Genomic DNA, 17,744 nt, shown 5'->3' on the forward strand with positions numbered 1-17,744 from the left:
ATGAGATATTTCTGCTAGATTGTGTTATTTTTACTGTGTTTTTGAGATTTTCCACATTTTCAACCCAGCTGTTCAACATTCAACTCCTTTAGTGGCTATGCTGCAATGTACCCTTTTCTCTTGTAACTGTGGTGAGCCTTGAGATTAATGGTTCATGGGAAGGCTTGTGCTGGCTTTTTACAGAGGTACTCAGTAGGAAGAGGTTTTAGGAGAACTTGTGTTTCCTGAAGTCACCTGCAAGTCCCTTTGCTGGAAGGAAGCAGATGAGGTGGCAGCTGTGCCACTTGTGCACTTCCAGTTAACAGCCCTATTCCATTTCCCATAGAGCCTGTGAAAAGAAAATGTGTTGTCCAGACTTGGGCAGAAGAGTAAAGATTTTTAAAATATGTGACAATAAATATTTTCAGTTGTCATTGTTCACAGCTCTGTAATATCCGTGTGAAGTATTACCTCAAGAAGGTTAATAGGCAATTGTCACATCATTTTCTCTTTCTTCCCCTGCCCTTTCCTAAATTCACAGTGATAATGCAACTTTTTTTCCTTGTGGTTTGTTTGGTTTGGGGTTTTGTATGTGTTAATTTTCATTCTCCCTTTCTTTGTAACTAAGGACAATTACTTCATAATACCAAAAGATATATCCTAACAATAGCAAATGTGTCTTCTATGTGTTGTAAAATCATGAAAATATAAAGCAGGAGAAGATGACATATCATTGTCTAGAATACTAGATAAATAATGTATTTGATATAATGGCAAACAAAATTGCTGGAAAAACAAGGGCAGATTTGACCATAATTGAAACAGCTGTTATTTGCACTATCTGTTTTTTGCAGAAGAGTTGTTTGAATATTTGACAGCTGTAATATTTTCTTATATAGGTTTTGTTTGTATTATTTCATACAGGCTGTCTATTTTGTTGGTATAAGTAGACTACAGCTGTTTTTGTCTGAAGCACTGAGTAGCTATGCACCTGTGGTATACAATCCTGTTTCTCTTGGCCTTTCTTTTTTAAGTGCAATTGAAGTCTTTATTGCTTTTCTTACATACTCTGCTTTTTATCAGCTGAGAGACAAAATTGAAGGCTTTTTTAGTGTAGCAGACAAGCTTTGAAAACTTTATAAGTGGATTTTAATTCTCCTTGTATAAGGTCATATTAATAAAAAAATTACTCTGTAGTTAGAAAATGGAACATGGAGTATGCCACCTGTATTTTGATCTCTGTTTCATTGGGTAATTACTTCCCTGTTTTCCAGTTTGAGAATTAAGGATCAAGGAGGCAATGTTTTCCTTTCACTAACAAAAGCTGGGACAGTTGGATAAAATGTCTTCTGACATTATGTTATCCTCTGTGTTGCTGCCTCAGAGAATATGGGATGCTTTGCTCGGTAGTTGCTTAAGTTGGGCAAATCCAAACCTTGGTGTTTGCATCATGGAAGGCCAAGTTGGGTCTAGCCAGATTTACTAGCACAGGCTCAGTCCCATATGAGCACAGCAATGGTATTTGTGGGACCAACTTGTATCCATGAAAAGGTTAATGTCTTTCTTGGCTTTTGTGCTGCAAAGAAATGGAATTCTCTTGTGGCTGGATATGTGGCACGGTTAACTCACACAATAGCAAATCATGCTGCTATAATTGAGAGTTGAGCAAGTCTACTATTTGTGAAACTCAATAGTTAAAATTCTGAACTAATTGTTAGGGAGAATGGATTCAAATAAGACCCTTCTGTATTAAGTTTCACTGTCTTTTTGTTACCACTTACTCTTTGACTTCCTTCACTTAAAGAAAAACCCATCATGCCTTCCTAATCTTGCATAAGGAGTGATAAAATAGAACATCATGCATCAAAAACTTGTGGTTCTTCTCTGCTGTTGTCAACAGCAACTGTTTGACCACTTGTCATTGTGAAATTCAGCAAACACAGACAAATTGCTCTGTTTTTTCTACTATTATTGCATCTCTTCAGGTTATCCTTATTTTGCCTTTATCATTAATATTACAAATAGGTGTTTCTCCAGAAGAAATAGGTAATTAATTCAGATAATGTCCATCAGCACCCTTTTAAAAAGGTGTATGAAAACAACATTTCTTGTGGGAGAATTGCATTCATTACTCTGTCAGAAACATAACACACACAGATGTGTTGGGACACTGAACTGTATTTGTCTTAAGTGTTAAAACAGCTTAGTTTTCAGATTGCAAAGAATATTTTCACAGCTTTTAAGGATTGGAAACCCCTTACCCCTTCCCTTAACGAAAGCATAAATTCTACAAAAATGGAAGTGGCCACTTAAGAAGAAATTGATATTGAGGATACCAGTAACTGCTGATTTAACCTAAACTTCATTCAGATGATTTTCTTAAAGGATCTGATTAATTATTCTCTTACGTTTGCAGGGCTAATTACAACCACATCCAGAAAACTAGATCGAGAGCAGCAGGGAGAGCACATACTCGAGGTAAATAATTTATTGAGATTGCTGAAAAACAGTGACTGTAAGTTCATTGCTCTTTTACAGAGAATTAAGTTTGCCAGGCTTGATTACTATATGAAGAATTTTTAAAAACTGGATTTCAGAAGTAATTTTCTTCTGTGTTCATTATGTTGCAATGCAGATAACCACCTGTCCTATACATGGTTATAAAAACAGTGTGTTGAGGCTTTTTTGCTAAAAAAGACTAAAGGTACAGATTGAATGCAGGTTTTTTTTCTATATCTCAAAACAAAGATTTACATTCAAATGGTACAAAGGTGTAATTGTTAAAAGGAGTGTGATTTCTCTTTTTATCTTTCTGTGTAATTATTGGAATAGCTATGTCAGCCTAACTTTTGCTGAGTGTAGGCTTCTGCAAAAGAAGTGCAGAATGTTTTTATAATATGGAGAATACAAAAGGACAGTATGTGAGTAGGCCTGTTTTCTGCATAACATGTTTATCAATCACATCAGTTGCAAGACATGCATTGTAGAGTCTAAGTCCAAGAGCATGAAACTTGTAACATAATGCTTTTATTTAACTACATTCAATTAAGTGTCTGAGTTTATTTAAGAGCTTTTGTCATTCTTTGTCAAACAACCTGAAAGGAAAACAGAGAACTTTAAGTCATCCAGTTTCACAATGTTGTTGAGCAGTGTAATGGCATAGTACTTCTCCTGTAGTGAAGACTTAATATTCACAGTGATCCTTATGTCCTAAGATTTATCTGGAATGTTTATTGTGCCTCTTGTCCTGGATGACAGATAAAAGACTGCAATGGGAGTTGGCTAAATTAATGTTAAAGACAGAGAAGCACCTCTAGACTTACTGAAAACTTGTTAAATCCTTAAAAAGGTGTTCCAATAGGAGTGCAACGACTGCAGAGATGTGGAGATGAATATATTTATTCCCTGGTAGCACAAAATATCCTTTTGCGTAATTGCAGTATATGTGCAGTCTTCCTGGGCCTTTTGTATCCCTTTAGTGCATGTCAAGCTGGATTAATGCAGCTATTGGACCAAATTTTTTATTATTCTTTTAATTACTGTATCAGCTTTGAAAAGAATACTTTGTACCTAAGTAGCAATGGGGCAGAATTTCCTCTGTGGTGTGTTTCTACAAGTAATAGTAACAAAATCAATTAACTGGCAACTCTGATTTAGTACTAGACATAATAATCCTGTAAATTTTAAAGTAATTATATAATTCTCTTTTCATTTTGCCTTCTCAGATCAAGTTGTCTCAGTTTCTTAAAGCATTTCATGTCCATTATGTCTTATTTCTTGACCACTGCTATGTATATGGGTTGTAAAACTGGTAAATCATGTTTTTTACTTCTCCATATATTATACTAGGTTTTTAAAATTAGATTTATACAGTAAATAAAATGAGCTGTAAGATTGTAAAATGATTATTTTCTGATCCTGAGGCGACATGGCCCATATGGCTTTGATTGCTTACACCTTATCCCTGGAACAGGGTGACCACATCCAGGTTGCCTGTTGAAAATTGTGTCTGAATTGTGTGAATTCTCAGGCTGCAGCTAAGCAACGTGTGTGTGTGTGTGTGCTACTTGTTTTAGACCAAAACTTATGCCAGTTGTATCATGCTCACGGTGTACTATTATGGACAGTTGTCTGCTAGCAGTTGTGCTAATTTAAGCTCAACTTTATAACCTTAAGCTAACATGTACAGAACTCAGAAAGTTTATTTTTAGGATTACAATGTCACGTAATGGTATATAAATCCTTCTGCTTTCATCATTCTGTATAAAATAGTAGTTTAAGCTCATTGCTGTTTAGTTTGGAACATTGTTTATTGTCTGCTGGTGTAATTTATAATTCTTCATTCTTTATTCATTTTGAATCCCAACTGGTTGTTTAAGTTTTAACTAAAAGTCTGTGAAGTATGTGACAGAAGAACTCTTAACTACAGAGCTATTCTGACAGCCTGGCCTAAAGTAGCAGCTTTCCCATGTGTTAGTTTTATGTTTGCAACTCTGATAATAGGTTGGAAAGAAACCCAGAAATGCACAGAATGGTGGACAGTATTATGACCCAAGTGCTGAGCTAATTAATTGAGCATTGAAATGTTGACCAGATGGGTTGGTGGGTTTATTCCTTTTTGCTATTAAATTTGATCTTTACACTTCTGCTTACATAAGAGTAACTAATATGTCCCATTCTTTATTCCCAGATTGTGTTTTCTGAGTTCCAGTTCGCACTTTCTTATGCAGTTATTTTAGATTAGCTTCATGTTATTCTCTCATATCTTAGTATACCCTTGGTTATGTCAGTAAATGCTTTCAAATCTGATGCTGCATTCAAATCAAATAGATGTTGCTCAAATTTGCCTTTGTTATTTGTTTGGTTCAGGGCAATGCTAATTTTATGTTAATTAACATTTTATCCCATACCCCTTGCAATTTCCTCATTTGGGATATGCTTTCATTTTCTAACTGGGTGTGGTTGGGTTTTTCTTGTGGACTGAAAGGTATGTGGTGGTGTTCCATTACAAGTACTAAAGGGAGCAGATATTCAAATATGTGGAAATCATACCATCTGTTAGAGATGAACGCGAATGTTTTGCATTTAATGTGTCAAAATATTAAGATAATAGCTGAATATACTTTTGAGTATCTTTTGAATGAGTATCTTTACTCACTTTTAGCTTTTGGCAAGTGCTATAACTGAAGTTAGCAGATAACTGTTTAGGCAGTTGTAGGAAAACCTCATTTAGGGAGGAGCATTGTTGGAAGGACCATGTTTGAGCTCTAACTTGACCCTTGTTAATAAAAACAGGTAACAGTAACAGACAACGGTACTCCTGCAAAATCAACAATTGCACGGGTGATTGTGAAGGTTTTAGATGAGAATGACAACAAGCCTCAATTCTTGCAAAAATTCTACAAAATTCGGCTTCCGGAGCGTGGTAAGCCCGAGCGAGAGAGAACTGCTAGGAGAGAGCCGATCTATCGAGTTATTGCTGCAGATAAAGATGAAGGCCCCAATGCAGAGATCTCTTACAGCATTGAAGATGGTGATGAACATGGCAAATTCTTTATTGAACCAAAAACTGGAGTGGTTTCATCAAAGAAATTTTCTGCAGCAAGGGACTACGATATCCTTTCAGTGAGTGAAAATCCTGTATATCATGAATATGTAAAGTGTTCTTTTATCTGTTCATTTCTTATTCAGTGGTTGGCAGGTGAGTGACTGCAGTATCTGAAGGAAGAAAGCTTCAACAAATCCAGAAGTATTGTTTTGTATGTTTGTTTGGTTTTTATTAAGGGATGATTTGAGATGTTTGTATTGTGTACTAAGAACTGCTGTTCTTTCCCAGAACTTGACAGATAATTTATGTGATGAGGGAGCATAAGCAATCAGTTTGACTCACCTTCAGGAAGAAAGCAAAATAAAAGTGAATTTATGGTAACAGTTTGTGCTGCTATCAGGTGCTGCATACTTTTTCTCCATTTGCTGCCCAGATAATGAAGGGCAAGTGGCACTTTGAGAGACACTTAACCTTTTTGAAAATATCTCACACGAGCAAACATGCTTGGAGCTTATTACTGCTTTCTATTTATGTGACATAATGATTTATGTGATCCTGTAGCCTAAAAGATGTGTCTGTTTCACAGATTAAAGCTGTAGATAATGGTCGCCCACAAAAATCTTCGACTACACGGCTTCACATAGAATGGATTCCAAAGCCCATCCCACCCACAGAGCCTATTTATTTTGAGGAATCATTTTTTTCTTTTACGGTGATGGAAAGTGACCCAGTTGCCCACATGATTGGTGTAATAGCTGTTGAACCTCTTGGAACACCACTTTGGTTTGACATAACGGGTAAGGATGCCTTAAGGGCCTTTATTATTAGAAACAAATGCATAGAGTCTGAAATACTGGAGGGCTCATTGCAGCTTGGTTTAAATCGCTCTTCTAAATAATGCAAGGTTTTGACATTCTTTAAATGCAGATGCAGATTTTATAAGTTAAAATTATTTAATTATTATCAATGCCACTCTGTATCAAAGATTAAAATTAAGTTGCAAAATATCTGCTGTGTTGCAGTTTTAAAATTGATTTCTGAATATTGTGTTACTGAAATGAAAACTAATGAAGTCAATATCATAGAGTGTATGATAGGAAAGGAAATAAGAGGCTAGTTTTCTGCAAAGCAGGATAGTATGCTCAATAAGAGATTTTACTGTTCATATAGATTTCTTCTCCTCTGGGCTGCTTCTCAGTTTGCTTTTGCTTCAGTACTAAAAGGAAAGCTTGCAATGCTCCTAATCCCAGCAATCTTTTTCCTGTACATATTCTTTCTACTAAATCATATCTTAACTTCTACCATTTAAAGGGGATTTCTAACCGATAATATGACTATATGTTGATGTCATGGTAACAAAATTTTTACTTTTTTGAAGTTTAGACTTGGTTGCTAGATTTAAGAGCACCAGTAATACACAGAGTGTTCGCTGCATAGCTGATAGTAAAACCAAGTTCTGTTGTGTGTTAGAATCAAGGAGAATGGCATAGCTTTGTTTCAAGAGAGGTGCCTTGTAGTGAACTGCTTCTAGTCATAAGTAAACTCTGTCAGTCTATCAGATTTTTGATAGACTTACGATTCGATAGATTTGTGATTTTTCTACTACATTCACAAAAGAAGGATCTTTTTCATCTTGGTTAATACTGAAAACTTTGGCTATGATTATGATGTTAAGTTGCTGGGAAGAGCATATTTTAAAATATTTCTCAGTAGTTTAAGTATTTTAAATATCTGTTTTGCTGGTATGTATTTCCTGAGGAGTATTGAGAATAGCAACAGTTAAAAATAAAGTTTATGAAACTAACACAAGTAGCAGGAATATACAAATGCCAAATACATAAGGGTGTTTTCAAAACATTTTCAAGCATATGCAAACAGATGCAATTCTTCCCTAAAATCATGCTTTGTACATGAACAATCTGTGATGATAGTGATAATCATTGCTAATGCATTAAACATTGACATAGATTTTTTAAATGGTTCTTACTAATATATTCTTAAAAAAAAAAGCTCCTGTGCAAATAGATTATAATTGATAAAAAGTGTTGGTGTTTAGCTAAACCTAGATGTTACAGATCTGTACAAAATTCTCATAGGCGCAAAGTTCTGCATTCAAGGTATTTTGGAACTGAGGCTGCTCTTTCACTATTCTCACAAACACACTCAGGGATATGGGAGTAGAAAAGCAGAAAGTCTAAAAATAAGTGAGCAGGAAAAATGAGAAGGTATTGTGTACTCCTATTCAAATTAGGGTTATCCATCCACAGTAAACAAGTATTGGTAGACCAAAATGAGTCCATTAAAGGCAAGGTTAAGAAAGTGACATTGTCAGGGAAAGGTGAGCAGTTAATAAAGTTGAAAGAGAGAAGATAGAATAGGCCTCTGAGTTTTTCTGAGTCTGAACACAGTACAGCAGTGATTTCTTTCTGGGGCATTTTGTTAGCAAAATTTGTTAATTAGATTGGGGGTGTACTTTCCTATTGTTCTTAGTGTGCTTCAGTTGCTATGCACTCTAAACCCGGAGTACATCTGAATAGAATCCTGATTGATAGTATTATTTTGATCTGTTCCTTCTAAGTATGCAGCACAGTTGGACATTTACATATTTTTATTGTATACCTAATGCAGAAAATGAATGATCTTTTCCTGCTCTTTTTAGAAAGGCATATACAGAAAACTCCATGGGGAAAGAGCATAACTTGCCCAAGCATTGTAAAATAAACCATTTTATTTTGACAGTTTTCTTAGTAAAAGTGTTTTGGAAAATTTAATATATGATCTTGTTATGAAGTTATGGGCTATTCTTGCAGGTGGTCACTTTACTACCCTCTTTTACTGTTTCTAATAGCATGAATGAATTTGATTGACAGCTTTCCTTTGTGTTCTGTGCTTGCTTTCCATGCTTTCTTTCTTTTTGGCTGAGCCAGGAGACAAGCTTGCTAGTGAAGTATTTTACATCTTACAGATGGCTTGTGACCTGAACTGTACAGCAGAAGGTATCTGCTGAGATCACATAATTTATTACCAGATTATGAGATCTGAAATGAAAGCGTACATTTATAAACTATTTATTTTATTAACCCTTCGGAAATCAAAGTGCTCACGGTTGCATTTGTGACAGGTTCGTTTTTGTTTTGTTTTGTCATCATTACATTTATACAGCATCAATTCTGAGCATCCAGTTTTGGCTTTCACCAAAACTGTTGCTGTTACACTTTCAGTGTACTAGATGCAGAAGTTTGGGTTGAGTTCTGCTTCAGCGGATCACCAGATATCACTGCTACTACAAATATAGGCAAGGCCCTGGTGATTTTCTTGATAAGTAAGGGAAAAATGTTGGTTAGAGAGCTTGTCCTTGTGTCAGGAAAACTGATTGTACCAATTCATGCTCATTCACTTTACTTTTCCCTTAAAATGTAGAGAACTTCATTGAAACATCTGAGAAAATGGTTTTGCCTGCCAGCTATAAAAGGAAAAACTAGATTCACCTTCTAAAACTTGACACAGTGCACAAAGCCCATTGAAAAAAAATCACGTACATCTCTTAAGAAAAAAGCTGCTGCCTTTCGTGATGTCCAGTTTCTATCCATTTGAGTGATTCAGAAACTGCTGCTGGGCCAGTAAGAGGAGTTGGCTTTCAATTGAACTAGAGAAATTATGCCATGTTGGTCATTATCAAATATCTCAAATCCAGTGAAGCAGAATCTAGCCCATCTTTCCTAAACTGATACGTTTGTCATGCAGTGGAACCTTCTAAAGGTGAAATCCTTTTTACATGTGAATGGGGGCGTATTTGATTATTTACTGTTTTTTTCTTGGACTAAGTTCAAATTTGCAACCTTTGGGACTTCACCCTCTCACTTCTAACGTTGGCTTTTCATAAAATACATTTAGTGATTTGCAAAGCTTAGCATGTATAATCTTGTTAAAGGAAAAAAAAAAGCTCTCAGATGATATCTGAATACTATCTGCTATCCTTGTAACATATAATTAGAAAAAACACATGCCCATAATTAAATAAAATTGGTTTGCCATATCTAGCACTGGCTTGACCAAAATAAGAATTGATTCTTCCATTTTAGGCAGTTTATTGAGAAGTCTAAAGCAATTGTAGTTAAACGGGAGTATTCATCACCGCTAATAGTATTTGGACTTAATGGGCATTGCATTCTCAGGGCAATCTGCTCCAGATGGCACGATGATGATCAGTTAAATGTTGAAACAACTGAGTGTAGCTATTGATCTACACAGTTATTTAACTATATTGAAAAGAGTAATTTGAAAGTTTCACAAGGGAAATTAAGATACTTTGCTTCAGAAAAGGAACTTGGCTGTATTTAAACATTGGGCATGTAAACATTTAGCACTATTCTGAATCCTGTCTATCTCAGTAAGACTGAGATAGTGAATTCCTTAGATACTCAACATTAAGATGATAATCCTTTGTAGGTGCTGCAGCTTTTTCAGCCTTATCTATAGTCATATATGAATATAATAATATGTACTCTGCTCCAAAAGACAAAACTTAGACTGTATGTCAAATGGGATTTTAATGTATTTTGATAAAAAGTACGTTTTTCATTTATTAGCTGGTAATCTGCCCAAAAGGAACTATTGCATTTGATGCAGTAATTCTCAATTTCCTGCTGTAGGGAATCATAAATTCCATGTATTTTTTTTTTTTTTTTTTTTAAGTAGAGAATCTTGCTAATAATAATTTCCCTGCTGACTTTCCATGAGCTGGGCAAGTCAGCATTGTCCAAAACTACTCAGTTTTAAATATCTATTAGCAGCATATCATGTTACCAGGAAAAAAACCTAAAGTATTTAAACTAAATGTATGTATAAATATATGTATATATAGTTCCACCTTCATTAAGCATTGGAAGACAGAACATTGTCATACATAGAAACGATGATGTAATAATTCGTTTTATTGACTTCTCCCTCTCAATTCACTGAACAAGGTGGCAACTATGACAGTCGATTTGATGTGGACAAAGGCACAGGAACTATCATTGTTGCAAGACCTCTTGATGCGGAGCAGAAATCAAATTACAACTTGACAGTAGAAGCAACAGATGGAACCAGATCTATCAGCACTCAGGTAATGAACTTTCTGATGAAGCACTTATAAAAACAGTATGTAGCTGGAGGGTGGGGAAGGTGTTGGGTTTTCTTCTCACTTTTTTTTTAATCCTAGACAATGACCATGGTTTATTTAAATTAGGGTCTTTGTCTAAAATAGAGGTGAATTCTGGAATTCACAGAGCCATGTTGTTCGGTGACTTAGGTGTAAAGGTAGTGTGTTACTATACTGTAGTCTGAACCAACAGCTTTTAAGTTATAACATGTTCCTACAGCTAAACAAAAGAGAACAGAAACTAAGCCCCTGCACACACAACTTTCTTACGAGAAAAGGATTAATACTACTCATCTGAATTACTCCTCTTTACAAGCTCCCCCAAAATCACTACATAAATTGATTACTGTACTTGAAATTTAAAGACAACCATTTTAAAATTTTGTGGTTCCCCTCCCCCTGGAAGAGCTATAGATGACCAGCTGTACAATGTCCAAGTAATTTATATGAAACTAAGTTGCTTTTTGTGCATAGTGTATGTACAGAAATAAGGTTTAGATTATAACATCTCTTTGTATTGTCCTAAATACTTCATTTTAGTTTTGGTGAAAGTAGAGATTGTTAGCAATCTCCAAAAAACAGCAAACTCAGGCAAACCAGTGTTTCAATTACCTTTTTCCTAAGGCTCTCTGCTGGTGGCAATTCTTTGCGACTGAACTGAGGACTTCACTTACATGTGCAGAAGCCTTTTGTGACAGTATTGTCTAATTCATAGTAAAGTAGTTTATGATGTATTTACCGCCTGTTGTTCCCATCTAGTTTCTTTCCCCAGCCCAGAACCTGAATATATTTGAAAGTACAGTTTAGCTGAGGTTGGTGTGAATAGAGCCATGATTATAGAGAAGCTTCTCTTCCAGATAGAAGGGAAAGGCTTTATTTACCGATTAAAGGCTGTTGGACTTGGACAGTGATGTGTCTGTATTACCTACCCCTCTCATTGACCTACCCTTCAGGCACTCAAAAGAGCAATAAGTGGGTTGCTGCTGTCTTTTCTGTACATAGAGATCTGTGCTACAAATGCAATTTCTTCTTGTTCAGCTTCTGTGCACTGCATATGTTTTTCTGTTGACTTTTTTAATGTCTTATATGTTGTCTTCTGATTTTGGCCAGAAGAAAAGATGTTTCTTGTCAATGTTCAGGATTTTAAATAGAATCTTTTTTGAGCCGACTGCATGTCTGGAGGCTTGATAGGTCAAATAGAGTAAATTTGATAGTAGAAGGTGACCAAGTTTAGCAGTTTCCTTTGAGAACTGCCTTTTCCTTTAGAGGTGACAATTGTGAGTGACTTTTCCTAGACCATGAATCTTTAAAAACAGCAACATGTTTCTCAATAGGAACTTGCTGCAGTCACAGCTGTGGTGCCATTGCCTCTGGTGCTGATAATCACCATAAAAGGTTTGGAGGATCCTGCTGTAAATGTATTACATTTGCCTACTTGTAGTAAAAATATTGAGCAGATTCAGTTCTAGCAATTGCGGAATGCTGGATAGAAGGCAGGAATTACTTAGGACAAAAAATAGAGGACAAAACACAAATTTAGCTAAAAGTCAAAAAGACAGGAAGAGGCTTTTCCATACACACATCCTGCCCCCCCTCCCAAAAATGCATTCAAAAATGCCATCATTTGTTGGAGTAGCCTGGGGACTAAGCAAGGCTCAATATGGGGCCTTGGTGAATGCAGATAGACTGTCCAGTGCTGCTGCTTGCATAGCTGAGTTTATGCAGATGGCCTGAGCTGTCACAGTTGAACCATAATCTGCTTTGTCTTTTAGAACAACCAAGAATGGGAGGGTCAAAAAATTACTTTAACCCTCACTCCTTCTCTTCCTCTGAGTTATTTGATCATTTAGTTCTTCTTGGGAATGCAGAGTGTACTTTTTGTTCCTTAAATGAATTTGTTATTGTAACATTTTGTAAAGCTAAGTGATCATTGTAAACATTTACCCCACAGCACTCTTCTCCAGAAGAACTGGAGTGGTAATCTCACATTTGTCATTTCTGTGATTGCTTTTTCCGTGATTGTTTTTCATATTTTTCTCTTCCTCTCTCATTTAAGCTTGGCAGGATCAGAGTTTGTGGTTTCTGTTACTAACAAGCACAAAGACTTCCTTTGGGCTGCCTTCCTTTTGCTCTGCTTGTGGGATAGGCACAAGTTATGCTGTTGCTGTTGGAGTCTCACTGTGGTGTATTAGATTGAGGAGTGTGGATTAGTTCAAACTCTGAAACTGTTGGTGCATGATCCTCATTTTAATTGATTCTCTTGCCTCTTCCATAACTCCTGGCCCACCCAAATGCCCCAATCTGTTAAAATAACACTCTGGACTGTCCGTCAAAATATGCATTTCAGATCAGGCTTAAATTAGAGGGTTAAAAATGCTGATACAAAATCAAAATTGAAGGTGTGATTTATGGCTGCCGGTGTGTAAACTCCATTACTCACTGCTGAAATACTGATGATTGAAGTTTAAATCCTGATGTGGCGTTGAATTCTTCTAAGAACTGATAAACAGTTAAAATGGAGGGACAGGCAAAAGAAATTCTGAATTCTGTGTGCATACATGAGGAACAACAATATGCCATACAGTGGTTTTAATTTACAAAGTAATTGCTATAAACACCGGATATAACCAATATAACAGATCTGATTAACAGCAGAGTAAATAATTTTACCTTTAATTTGAAAAAAGGAAATGACATTTGCAAGAAATTGGGGAGGAGCACAAGAAATGAGAATCTTACTGTGTAAAAGTAGTGTATTGAATCTGACTAATAATTGGAAGGCATTTGCTGGCCTTGAGCCATTAATATCTGCAAAGCATTTGACTCTTTCAGAACTTCAGTTAAATAGCTTTTTTGAAAAATAAAGCAATAGTAGGCGTGGAGGCTGTTAGAATTTTGCATGCATCTAAATGCCAAATGCATGAGGCAGAACGAGGACAAATTCCAGGCCTACAGTGGTGGTGTTTGACATGATGTTAGAAATTACTAGTGTCAGGCTTGGAAGGATTATGAATAAAAATACAGAAATACAGAAACTAAATAACTAAATCCCACAAGTCAATGGACCTATATACTGAAACAGAAAAGGTTATTCACAGGCTCTAATTAGTGGTAAAATAATTATTGAATTGGTTTTTGGGGGAAAACAGAAATGGCCCTGTTTCTAGCTATAGCCACTTGCAGTCATTGCTATGTATAGCAATTTTTTCATTGAAAGTACTATTTCATGTGGTTTGCAGCTAATTGCAGCATTTTACCTATTGCTTTGCTATTGCAGAATATTTAATCTTGTTTTTTGCAAAATATATATGGACATGATACTTTGGGAATGAAGTATAGAATAATCTTAATTTACTACATCTTTGCATGTTATTTTGCTTGAAATTATACTGCTCTACAGAGACATTTAGAGCTGGAATAAGTTATGTCATCTCTGGATAATACAACTTTTTATTTATGAAAGTTATATAAACATGTCAATGTAACTATAATGTAATTGTGGGACAGGAGTAGATTTTAAACCTCACACAGAATCAGTAAATGAAAAATTATATTAAAGTAATCTAAAATCTAAACATTTTCTTTAAATATTGCCCATTGAGTGTGTTTTGTCAATGGCATATATCTCCTCTTAGTAGCAATCAATACATCCCTATGCAAATTTAGGTTTCACCTGTCAGATTATTAATAGATTTTAAGTCCTTCCTCAAAGTAATCGTGGGTTGCTTTGTTCTGTTTATAACCAGTGTACATTGCTCTCAGTGGGCAGAAGGCAGCTGTGCAACCCAGCCCTTGCATATTTTTGCAAAATGAGTGAAGTTTCTTTAATTCCAGAGCACTTTGTTTCAAAGATCATGTTATAGTCTTCTGATGTCAAGCTTTTCTATATTGTACCTCTTTAACGTGCAACTCTTTCTTAAGAGATAATATTGACATATTTCATTTGAATTAAATCTTGTTATTTCACTGAGAAAGGTCCAAAGGCTAGTTTTATTTTATGCTGCATGTTTTGTTAGAAAAACACAAGTTCTTAATGTTTTTGTTCTCAGACACACTAAACCTTATTTTTCTGCATGAGTCTTTAAAACTGCACTCAAAATTATTTCTGCAAGTGCTTTCCATTTAACTTCAAGGTCTTTACAGTTTACGTGGAAATTTGGTCCTCTTACAATTAGAAGGTAATTGCACATCTAGCACCTGTCACTTAGCCTTGGTAAGAATTCCTGAATTGAATATGGGGTTTCCGTAGCAAATTTATTTAATATTTATTTAATAGCTCACTGAAGTTCTAGTTAAAACTCCTGGTCAAAGCAAAGCAAACTGCAAAGTTGACCAAATTTTTCAGTGACTCATTGGGTTCTAACTACCTGGGATGGCTAGGTACAACACTTCTCCCTTGGGCTTGCTTTTATACTGGTGTTTAGCAACTCTCCTTGAAAAATTCTTTTCTTATGTCTAGTTATATTTTCTCTTATTGGAGCTTGTGAGTGTCACCTCCTGTCCTTTCACTGTGCATCTCTGAGAAGAGTCTGGCTCTCTTTCCTGCACCACTCCTGGGGACAGATTGCTTTTCAATCCCCACTGATTTTAATGACTTCTCATTGGGTTTGTTTCATTTTGTCAAGGTCTCTCCTGTACTGCAGGGCTTAAAACTGTAGTAGATCTACCTTCCCACCAGGGAGTGTCAAACAGAAGGGGATAATTCCTTCCCTCTGCCCTTATTAAAACAGCCCAATGTGCAGAGTTACACGAGTTACCAAAAGGGAGCCCATCAGGTCATACTATGCTTGTCCACCAGAATTTGTGCAGGGGAATAAAGTAATAACATCACTGAGAGAAAAAGCAATCCTAGAGTATGTAGATAAAACACTTTTCACTTGAGTTTAAGATAAACTTTGAATTTTGCATACATTTAAAATTATTGCACTGATTTATGAAGTTGTGTATTTGTAGTTGTGTTTACCAATGTGGAGAAAAACTGCAGCCTGAGAAACTAATGTGACAAGTAATGGAATACCTGAGCTAACCATTTGTAGTGACTGAGTCACTATGTTTATTTCTTAGCAATATTTTTAGAAATTATTCATATTTAAGAATGCTGTACATTTTGAGGCACTAACTCCATACCTATTTAGTCCAACAGTACTTTTTGGAGGATTTCTCCTTATGTGTCATTTTAATTGCTTCACTGCCTAATAGCAGAGTTGATGCTAAATCCTGCTGCTATGATCACTAACTCACTTTTCAGTTAAGCTGGTTCAATGGATATGTGGTTAGTCCTGCAGGGACTGATGTTGGTTTTATAGTCACTACATTCCTGGCATTTAATTTAGTAGTTTGCATGGGGTTTTTTTGTGGTGCTCCATTCTAGTAATGCTGTTTTTCTTTATTTCTTTTGTGTACTACCAACAGCACAGGTGGCCATATCTTCTGCTCCAAAGATTTGCTTAACAGAATTGCTCTGTAGTTGCATACCTTCTCACTTACAATTTTAACCTAAGTTTGTGTTTTCTTATTTGAGAGTGGAAATAGACATTAACTTAAATAGAAATTTAATTTAAATTCATTGCATTTGACACCTCGTCTTTTCACTTTTTTTAATGCATCTGATCTTAATAATTTCTTGGGGGTGGAAATTTAATAAAAAAATTAGTGATGAGTTCATTTTGAAAACATAGTATCCATTAATGAAGTGTTGTAATTGTATATGGCCTTTAAAACTTTCATATATGCAAATTTTTTTATCATTTGATTTGTATTGAGTGTTGGGGGTTTATATTTTTTTGTTTATCTTCATTTAGTATAATTTTTAATTTTTCTGAGCACAATTGTTTAGTGAGCATCTGATTTTACTCAAATATTTTGTGAGTGTATTAGACCCTTCTATCTTATTTCTTCCAAGAGGCATTAAAATTTAATACAATTTAATACAATACAAAATTTAAAAAGAAACTAACAGTTATGCTTGTGTTGCATTATTGCATCCTGGTTAATCATGACAATGTAAAAAGATCGCATTTTTAACATAATACTTACTCTTCCTTTCATTTTCCAATTTAATTTGTTAGTTGATGTATTTAAAAACTTGTCCTAATATGTATCCTGGGTCACGTTCCATTAATATTTCTTCCCACTGAAAGTCAATATTTGGTCTAACTCTTTGTTTCTTTTCTTTAATCTGTTTCTAATCCGTGACAAACCCAAACTCCTTAGTCTCCATAGCAGCATCTTGCAAGGGGTTTTATCAGTGCCAAATGATTCAGTTTTAGAGTAAGATGCTAGTTTTGCAAGGTTGACATTTCTTCTTTCTGTAGCAAGAGGTATGGCATTTTCTAATTATTTGCCACCATCAGGATTTATCTAATTTAGTTTCTAGTGCATGCAGTTTGGTACCTTGTCTAAATTACATCTGTAGACTTCACCAGTTACCAATGGAAAGCAGTGTCTTCAAAGAGCAATTTAACCCACTTGCAATATTGTAAGTACTTATTTTAAAAACCTGTTCATGTATAGCCCTTAAGAAATTTATACAAAGCTCCTAACCTTTGGATGGATAAAAGCATGGTTTTGTGTGCAGCACATAAAGAACCTGAATTTAGCTGTGTGCTGTTGGAGCTTTGCTGTCTACTTGCCAACTCCTTTGCATTACTGTTGCTTGTCTGGTGTTATTGCTGTTGAAGGAACAGGATGGTGGCTCTCTGTCATACCCTTTTGATACAAAACTTTGGTGCTGTGTAAAGCAAGTGGGGATACAGGGATCCCGTCTGGTTCTAGTGAGCAATATTATACAAAGACTCAATATGAAGCATCAGATTTAATTTATCTGTAACTTCAGAGAAATTGTGTTGGTGATCAGTGAGCTATGCTGAAATTCTTCTCTATTGCTGCAGAATAGTAAACAAAACCACCTGGAGTTCTTTGAAATAATGCACTTTTGTGGCAATTCCACCACTTTTCTTTCCTAGGCTTGCAGATGGGAGGGGCTGAAAGAGGACTGGTTTTATGTGAGGGAAAGGAGGAAAAAACATTGAAAAATCATTGCTTAAAATTGTAAATTTGCACCCAAAAGCAGTA

The 17,744-nt window shown here is 35.5% G+C and overlaps 1 protein-coding gene across 10 annotated transcripts in view; it reads left to right on the forward strand.

Annotated features, from left to right (window-relative positions):
* Nucleotides 1-17,744, forward strand: part of FAT1 (FAT atypical cadherin 1) — a 104,358-nt gene that overhangs the window by 51,671 nt on the left and 34,943 nt on the right. For 6 of the 10 annotated variants that reach the window (XR_012055606.1, XM_032748067.3, XM_072928254.1 and 3 more), the window contains exons 4-8: nucleotides 2,396-2,457; nucleotides 5,275-5,604; nucleotides 6,114-6,324; nucleotides 8,455-8,523; nucleotides 10,495-10,634. Coding sequence is in view for 8 of the 10 variants with exons in the window: in XM_032748067.3 (XP_032603958.3) it covers nucleotides 2,396-2,457; nucleotides 5,275-5,604; nucleotides 6,114-6,324; nucleotides 8,455-8,523; nucleotides 10,495-10,634 (812 nt within the window). In the remaining 2 variants the exon portion in view is untranslated. Of the gene's footprint in view, nucleotides 1-2,395; nucleotides 2,458-5,274; nucleotides 5,605-6,113; nucleotides 6,325-8,454; nucleotides 9,413-10,494; nucleotides 10,635-17,744 lie in introns of those variants that run through there. The other 4 variants (XM_072928255.1, XM_072928258.1, XR_012055607.1 and 1 more) reach the window with 3 other exon arrangements.

The sequence above is a fragment of the Taeniopygia guttata genome, chromosome 4 (assembly GCF_048771995.1).
Source record: "Taeniopygia guttata chromosome 4, bTaeGut7.mat, whole genome shotgun sequence".
NCBI classification, from domain to species: Eukaryota; Metazoa; Chordata; class Aves; order Passeriformes; family Estrildidae; genus Taeniopygia; species Taeniopygia guttata.